General features: G+C 64.5%; 1 protein-coding gene across 1 annotated transcript in view; it reads right to left on the minus strand.

The window, feature by feature from the left end:
- Window positions 1-5,132: 5,132 nt before the first annotated feature.
- The window catches only part of LOC116852225 (golgin subfamily A member 6-like protein 6), a 7,206-nt gene continuing 3,457 nt past the window's right edge, over window positions 5,133-8,881 (minus strand). The window contains exons 2-3 of the mRNA XM_032832348.1: window positions 7,289-8,001; window positions 5,133-5,282 (exon numbers count right to left, since the gene is read on the minus strand). Of these exons, the coding sequence (XP_032688239.1) occupies window positions 5,133-5,282; window positions 7,289-8,001 (863 nt within the window). The remainder of the gene's footprint in view (window positions 5,283-7,288; window positions 8,002-8,881) is intronic.

Consider the following 8,881-nt stretch of genomic DNA (forward strand, 5'->3'; position numbering starts at 1 on the left):
TTCCTACTTCTGTGACACGACTGTGTCACAGAAGGAGGTGACGGCGGACCAGCCCTCGTCTCCCCCAAGCATGGCCAAAATGAGGGCCGGGGGAGAGAGGTCCGCTCCCACCACGTCAATCAGGACTCGGCGCTCCACATCCCAGAAAGGGCATTCCTCCAGGGTATGCTGCACCGAGTCCACCTCAGCACCACAGTGGTGGCAACAGGAGTTAGGCTCCCTATCAATCCTGTGCAGGTACTCACCGAAGCATCCATGTCCGGTGAGTACCTGCGTCGTCCAGAAGGATAGCTCTCCGCGGGCCCTGTCTACCCATTCTTGTAGACAGGGCCGGATGGCCTCGGCAACCCTCGTTCCTGAGTGGCCCGTCGCCTCCTCCAGGTGGATGCTCCACCTTAGGAGGAGGCGTTGACGGGCCTGCAGTCTTGCCATAGTCTATGGCCCTGGCCAGATGTTCGAGGTCTCCCCCGGCACGGAGCTTTTTGACACGCCGATAGGTCTCGGCGTGCATTTGTGCAAGGAGCTCCAGCAGGGGGAGACCGGCCATGGCGGCCATATGCGACGCCGTCCTATAGACCCGGATGAGACGAATGGCGACCCACCGCTGAGCGCGGTGAGCCAGGGCAATTATGCGCTGGTTGGTCGCCATCGCACTCGCCCAGACCGGGGCCCTATATAGGGCCATGGACTGGACGACGCCGGCATACAGCCGCCTTGCCTTCTTTTTAGGGTCGCCGAGATTGGGCAGGAGGCCACCCAACATATTGGCCACCCTGCCCAACTTAGGGGCCAGAAGCTCGAAATGCTTCTGAAACCGCCATGTATCAACCAACATGAGTCCCAGATATTTTATCGTGGGACCCGTCTTCACGGAGACACCGTCGATCCGGACTCGGGCCCCAGGTGGTCCCCTTCCAGGGCTGTCATGTATGAACATGAGCCCAGATTTGAGGGGAGCCACCTTGAGGCCCATCCTGTGCAAGGAGCCTATCACCTGGTCCACCTCCAGACGTCCCTTTTCCAGGGCGCTCCGCCAGCCTTTGCCCCCGGCTAGCACCAAGGTGTTGTCCGCGTAACAAACGACGGTACAGCCGGGGGGAAAGGGCAAGGCGAAGGACTTGGTCGTACGCGATGTTCCATAGTAGGGGTCCTAGTACGGACCTTTGAGGAACACCGCGGTATACCGCCCTTCCGTACTGGAGTTCCGCTTTGTTGCGGAACTCCAGTCTTCTATCCCGGAAGTAGTCCCTAATAATTGAGACCAGTTGGAGGGGGGGGGACCCTGAAATGGGCCAGACCCGCCTCCACCTGGTCCCAAGGGAGGGAGTTGAAAGCGTTGGCGATGTCCAAAGACACCGCCAACACAACTCCCCCCCTCCTCATGACGGCCTCCGAGAGGGACCGGACGCGTAAAATCGCGTCCACGCTCGACCGTCCCTCCCGGAAGCCGTATTGCTCCTCACTGAGCGTCAGACTACTCCGGGATAGGTGCTGGACGAGGCGGGCGTGTATTATCCTTTCGAATAACTTACCTGCCTCGTCCAGTAGGCATATCGGCCTATATGCGGAAGGACTGTCCTCCGGCTTGCCCCCCATTCTGAAGAAGACCAAATTGGCCCTCTTCTAGGGGCTGGGGAACACCCCGGTCCTCATACAGGAGGTGAAGAACCGTATTACGCGATTCTTCATCTCCGCCTCCTTCATTACCAAAGCCCATACTATGCTTGGGATGCCGTCAGGGCCCGACGCCCTTTTCTTGGCGCCGAGTTTCCTGACGGCCCTGTCCATCCCTACCTCGGTGACCCTGACTGTCTCCTCCTCCCCGTCCGGGGGGGGGCCTCTTAAGCGGGAATGCAAGCTTCCCCCCATGGAAAGAGGGCCTCCACCACTTTGTCGAGGAAGTCGGGGTCTAGGGACTCCGTTGGAGGGGGCGCCCAATTACGCAAGCGTCTCATCGCTATGTGATAAGGGCGCCTCTATGGGTCCCTGTCGATGGTGGAGACCAGGTTGTCCCAGGCGCGGGCCTTGGCAGTAAAGATGGCCGCTTTGAGGGCGCCCCGATTTTTGCGGTACGCCCCCTCGGCGGCCATCTTTCCCTCACTAGTCCTTTCCCGCCGGTCCATCTCCCCTCTGGCTCGGCCGGCAGAGCGCCGAAGTTCGGCGATCTCCGCCGACCACCAGTATACGGACCGGCGGGGATGCGGCCGGGATCGGGGCATGGCGGCATCACACGCCACCGCCATCATGCCCACGATTCCGGCCGCCTCAGCTTCAATGGCGGCCCGGGTCAGCCCATGTGGCCACCGTTAGGGCGGCCGCTAGCCTGTCGCGGTCGAGTTTGCAGAGGGCCCACTTTGGTGGTCGGGTACCCCCCTGGGCGCGCCTCAGGAGCACCTCCTCGGGGGTGGCGTCCAGTCGGACCACGATATATCTGTGGTCCGAAAAGTTTTCACCCCTGGTCACCACCCGCCAATTCTGAATTAGTCGGGCCGCATGGGGGGACGCTAGCGTGACGTCGATCACTGATCTCCCCTGCGGCCCGACAAAGGTGCTCCTCCGGCCCCTGTTGATGACACAGAGGCCGTGAGACGCGACCCATTCCTCCATTACGTCCTCCACGGTGGCCGCTTCGTCCAGGTCCCGGATGTCGGCTCTCTTCGTGGAACGCGCTATCCGCACGTCCCTTTTGTCGGCAAAGAGGGCCGACATTTTGTTAGCCAGGGCGTCCGCCCTGGCGTGTCCTTCGGGACCGGGGACCTCAAGGACCAGCGCGCCCGTAACCGCTCTCCTGGTCCTGAGATCCCCGATCCCTAGTTCTCCTAAGTAATTTGGCTTCTCGCCCGCCGCATTACGTCAGCGTAGCCGTCGGCGGGGCAGCTTACCGTGACGGCGGCGGCGCGAGGAGCCTTGGGGAGGGCGGGCTTATTCCCGCTTCCGCCACCTCGGGAGTTCTTCCCAGCCTTGCTGCCTCCTTTGATCACCGCGCCCTGTTTAGATGGCGGCTTTTGGGAGGCGGGTCTGTGGCCCGAGACTGTGGTTTCGCTGTCTTGTTCCAAGGGGGGGAGGCCACTTCCCCCACAAGAGCGGCAGGGGACGACCGTCTCCTTTTGGAACTGCTGGCCGCCCCTGCCGCTCTCCTTTTTCCCGCCTTTCTTTTTTTTTCTTCTTTCCCGGCTTTCTCTCCCCCCCATTATTGGGGGTTGAGGCAGCCGGGGATCGCTGCGGGTGCAGATGGGCCGGACAGCCATTGTGCGCCCCATCCCCCATAATCTCCCCACTCCTCTCTTTTTGGGAGGCCTTTTGAGGCCGCACGGACCGCCCCCGGATAATTCAGGGAGCTCGGCCCGTAGGGCCTCAACAATGCGGGGAACTATGGCCGTCACCAAGGCCTCTAGTTCCCCGCTGGTCGCCCCTGACGTTGCGAAGGCTCGCCCTTTGTCCGGCGAGTCCTCCGCTCGTCGCTCAACCTCATCTGCGGGGGCGTCCCCCGTTGGCCGTCGTCACCGTCGTCGCTCCACTTTTCCGGCCCCTAGAGAGCCGGTCGGCTTTTCCGCCAAAGCTAGCGGCGCGCGCCTGTAGGGGCGGGGAGGCTCCCGGGGGGAGTGTTCCCTCCGAGATGTCGCGCGCCACTTCCTCGCGGCACCGTCTCCCGATCTCCACCTCCTCGGGAGTCAGGAGTCTGGGTTCAGCGGGCCTGGCGTCTCCCCCCGTCATCCTCCCCTCAACGCTAGAGGTGGAGGCTCCCGGGGGGAGTGTTCCCTCCGCGATGTCGCGCGCCACTTCCTCCCGGCACCGTCTCCCGATCTCCACCTCCTCGAGAGTCAGGAGTCTGGGCTCAGCGGGCCTGGCGTCCCCCCCGTCATCCTCCCCTCATCGCTAGAGGTGGAGGGGAGGCGTCGGGGAGGTGCCCTTTACTTTTTTACACTAACAGCAGAGGGCGGGGAATTTTCCTCCAGGTATCCCGCCCTCTACCTCTTTCGATCTGCAGAAGAGTCCCTGCTGTTAGGACCCCCCCGCAGCCTTATTCTCGAGCTGTCGCTCTCCGGCCCATCCTCATCCACCATGGCGGACGGGGCCTCGTCTCGCAGCTTGCTGGAGGGGCCGGGTCTTCTGGCCCTCTCCAGCTCTAGTGTGAGGCTTTCGACTTAAAGGCGGAGCATCGCGCTTTCGGCCCTAAGGCGCTCGCGTTCCTCCGCATCGGCCGCCGTCTCCCGTCTTGCAGCCTCGCCCGCGCCAGCTTCATCGGAATTGCTGGCCCTTTGGACTATGGCGAGGCTGCACGCGGCCATTCTGGCCGTCGCACTCCACAGGGCTCCCCTATATACGCCTTTCAGGTTGCGGGACCTCTCCGCGACCCTTTTAATCTCGTCCACGGCTCTTAGTGTCATGGACGAGACCTCGGCCGTTTGTTGCGACCGAAGGCCGCGGAGGATCCCGACCTGCTCCTTCTCCACTTGGAGAACCCTCTGGGACGACGGTCTGATGGAGGGATCCGCGATCTCCGCCGTCAGCGCCTCATCCCCTCCTCCTCCCCCAGCCTGTCGCTATGGACGACGAGAGCGCTGACCCCGCACCTGGAGCCAGCACCCGGCCGCCCGCCCGCGGTTCTGTTTGCTGTCCGGCGCACCGGAGACGAGGATGACGACCTGGTCCGGCCGCCGCCGGCTCCCCCCCCGCCCGGTCCACCCCCGACGCCGCCAAGACAGACGGCTCATCGCCGAACGGAAGGAGGAGGAGGGGACATAGTTCTCCCTCCTCGTTCCCGCCAGAGCCACGCCCGCGCGAGGCCGACCGTGCTTGGCGCATCGCTGCACAGCGGTAGTCCGGCCCGTCCAGGCCAGCATCCACCGTGCGCAGAGTCGTCGTCTCCTCTTGTGGGCTGCTGGTGTTCAACGTGCCCTCCCCCTGCCTGCCCACATCTGAGACCGCAATGGTCGCAGCCACAGGCGTGCCTGTGGGCCCTGAGTCCACCGATGACCTGATGGTCTCGCCCTCCTTTACTACGTGAATGGGTGTAAAGTCCATAAGTAGTTTATCCCACCAGCCCCGACGGCTCGAACTTTTGGCGTGTCTCCCATCCTCCCCCTCAAATTGAGGAGGGAGGATGCCCGGCGTACTCGCCGGGAGAGGTCCTATGCCACTGGTTCCCGGGAATTCCGCACAGGAACACTGGACTCCAGCCCCCTATTCACGCCCCAGTCTACAAGGGACTGAACCGCTTTCAGGGGTCCTGCACCTCCGACCGTGCGGGCACCGTCACGGCCGCCGCCACGCGGGGAGCCCTACGAACGGACAACGGCGAAAGGGTGTTGCGACCCACCTATGTCGCGTACCGCCGTGGGCGCCAACTGATGCTCCGCCCGGGGCCACGACTTTACTATGTCGCAATCGCCGCCCCCCGGGCTCTCCGCTGTAAGGGCCGACCCGACCGACCGCCCGATGGGCAAATCGGCCGCGCCGACCCGTAATACTCTCTCGGCGCAGCGGCCGCCCGAGAGAGACAAGACCGGTTGTCATACTGGCATTTGGGACCCGGCCGCCCCCGCTGTGGGGATTAGCTCAGCGGCATCGGCCGCCCCGATTGGACAAACCGGGCCCGCTCACCTCTCCCTTAGTACTCTCGTGCGCAGCTGCCCGCACAAGAGAAGATCGCCGGCATGAGATGCCGGCGCCAATCCCAGGGTGTCTGACTCAGACCTCGAAATACATTCGAGCGGCCCGGACACCCTTCCACCGCCCGCGTACCGTGAGGCGCGCCTCCGGTGTGCAAAGACGGGTGTGGGTTCCTTCCCTCCGTCCGATTGCCGCCGTCGCCATCGTCGGACGGTTCGAGGACATCCCGCTCTCTCGGCTGCCGGAGAATCGGCGTGCGATGCCTTGAGATGCGGGATCATCTCCTCCCCCGGGACGAGCTAACGTCCCGCAGCGGAGGTCCCCCAACCCAAAATCCCCCCCGAAGGCTGGTGGTGGAGCAAGCTCCACCTAACGGCCCCAGCCGGCCGGGCGATTAGAATCAGGGCCGCCAACCCCTACCGGCAATTGCGTCCATCGGCCCTGTGAGAGTTGCCGGGCTCCCCTGCAGTGGAGGGTCTTACGTCCCTCTCTAGCAACCGTGGGGCTGCAGCCCACCGCGGTCCGGTTTTTTGTGGGGGTTTTCCTTCCCCGTTGCCGCCGTTTGCCAGCGATCCTCAGATAGGGGCCTCCCTTCCTTTTTTTTTTTTTTTTTGTAAGCCAGGGGAAATGCGTTACGCATGCCCACGATCTCCGGGGGGAGACCGCGGGTTATGTGGGGCTCCTCCCCCCCGAGGATGCTCGGGGGGCCCCTACCCACTAAAACCCCTGGCGGGTCCGTCCTCAGCGGTCATCAGGGGGCCCGCGGGAACCACTTGCGTATAACATCCGCGAACCCCCCTCCGCGGTCCTGAGGACCCCTCCCGGACCGGGGGTAATAAATCACCCCCGGTCACGCTCCTCCTGAGCAGCGGCGCGGTGCGACCCAACACCGCGCCGCCTCCCTCCCGGGCCGCTTTAATTGGAGGGTGTGCCCCCGCACACCCCCCAGGCGACCCGTAGGGGAGAGGGGGGACCGGTGGAGGCGGAGTATCCGCCCGGCACCGACCCCCCTCGACGCCGGCCTGATGTTCGGCCGGCGCCGTGGCCCCGGTCCAGATGGTCAGACCGGGGCCCTCTCCGCCGGCCGGATCCCGGGGTAACTCTCCGGGGTCCGCCGGCACGCCTCCCATAGAGGGGCAACCCGAGCCGGCCGCGTTTGGCGGTCGACCCCTGCGATGCCCCGGCGGTCTTCCGCCCGCCGGAGCACCACTCCCCATTGGGCACTTGGGACCACCCACCCGGTGGCCCTAGGCCCTTCCATCCTCCGAGCACACCGCGCAGGCCGCGCTCCCTGCGCAGTCCCGCGCGATGTGCCCCGCCCGGCCACACCGGTAACAAAGCCCACTCCGGTCAATTGACGCGGAGCAGGCCGCCCGGATGTGGCCGAGTCTCCAACACTTGTGGCACTGGAGCGGGCGAGCTGCGAGCATTTCCACCCGCGCACCCGCCCACCCCAGCGTCACTCTTCCCTCCCTGGCCACCATCGCGGCGGACTCCAGGGGAAGGCGGGCCCAAACTGTCCCGACCCCCCCCAGCCACGCCGGATGGGGCCCACCCGGATCTCTGTTGGCCCGCAATTACCGCGGGCCGCCAGAGCTCCCGTGATCTCCTCGGGGAGGACCGACTCGTCAATACCGACGAGCCGGACCTCCCCATACCTCCTGGGCCTTGTTACCGAGGCCCCGGGGAGCGCCGCCCTGACCTTATCAGCCAGGTAGTCGGCTCCCCGGTCCCTACCTTCTCTGTCTGGGCCCGCCAGCCCCAGGAGGAGGCCGCCGTTCGCGGCTCTCCTCACAAAGGCCGGACGGACCCCCATTCTCTGGAGGGGGACCTCCCGCACCCTGCGGATAGCCTCCGCGTACGAGAGGCCCCCCTCCACGCGCACCGCCACCACCGCCGTCGCCGGCGGCACCGGCGCACCCTGGGCACCATCAGGCGCCCCAAGCCCGGCGTCCCCCTTTCCCCCCATTTTGGGCCCCTGCCTCTCCTTCCGCCCGCCCCACCCGCCGCGACCCAGCCACGACCCCGCGACGGGCCCGGCGGGCACGGAGGGCCCCTCCCCGGTCGGCGGCGCCCCGGCGGCCACCGCCGACCGACGCCTCTGCACGGCGTCCCGCATGGGGGACGTCGCTCTGTCCCTCAGATCGGGCCGCACCTCCGGAAACGGAGACTCGGCCCGATCCGTCGAGTTATTCCTCCTGGCGGCCAACGCCGTCATTGAGTTCGCCGCCTTTTCCCGTTCCCTAATCAATCCCCTCCTTTCCATATTCCACTCTTCCGACTCCTGCCCCCATCTTTTTTCCTTGCTTTCCCAGGTCATCCTATCAGCACGCCACTTATGCCTCTCCAGCTCCCATTTCCCTTCTTTGATTTCCCATTCAATCCTTTCTATATCCCATTTTTTTCCTTTGCTTTCCCATTCCTTCAGTTCCTCTCTCCTCCTCATTTCTGTGTCCTCTCTTTCTTTCTCTCTGTCATCCCACCACTTTTCTCATTCCTGTATTTTCCCTTCCAGGGCCTCCGTCCTCAATTTATATGCTTTCCCGATATCCTCACAATACCTCTTCATTTCATCACTATGCCCATCTGTCTCCCCCCTCCCCTCGGCGGTTACAATATCCGCCGACGCGCCCGCCGTTGACGCGCCGGTTTCTTGTGGCCCATAGTCCGTTGACGACACGAGGGTGCCTAGGACCACAGCCCCCCCACGCCGGCCCGACGTACCCGACCCGCCGGAAGTCGTTCCTTTTTTTTGTTGTTCCATCATGTTTATTGATGGGGGGCTTGACGGCGGCCCCCCAACCCGGGCGGCTTTTAGGGCCGCCCCCCAGGGCGGTTTGGCTCAACGGAGCCTCAGGAGCCCGCCCTGCCCCCGCTGTGGATCCCCGATGAAGTATTCACCAAGGATCTTACTACTTCCGGGCGCAGCTGCCCACCCGGGAGGCCGGTTGCCGTACTGGCATAAGGGACCCGACTGCCCCCGCGGTGAGGTCGGTTCACCCGCACCGGCTGCCCTAAGGACAGCCGGGCGCGCCCGCCTTCCTCTGAGACTCTCGGGCGCCGCTGCCCACCCGAGAGACCGGTACCATACTGGCATAAAAGATCCGGTACGCTCCCCTGCTGTAGGCGCCATTGGGCTTCCCTCCCTCTCTCAAGCGAAAAGGAGGGGAGCCCTCCGGCTCCTAATACTCATGGGCGCAGCAACCCACCCATGAGGGCTTTTTAGTCGCCTTTTACGACACGCAGGCCATACGTTGGGGGTATTCTT

Source organism: Odontomachus brunneus, unplaced genomic scaffold (assembly GCF_010583005.1).
Source record: "Odontomachus brunneus isolate Ranch 3 - 2012 unplaced genomic scaffold, Obru_v1 Obru_scaffold_207, whole genome shotgun sequence".
Classification (NCBI taxonomy): domain Eukaryota; kingdom Metazoa; phylum Arthropoda; class Insecta; order Hymenoptera; family Formicidae; genus Odontomachus; species Odontomachus brunneus.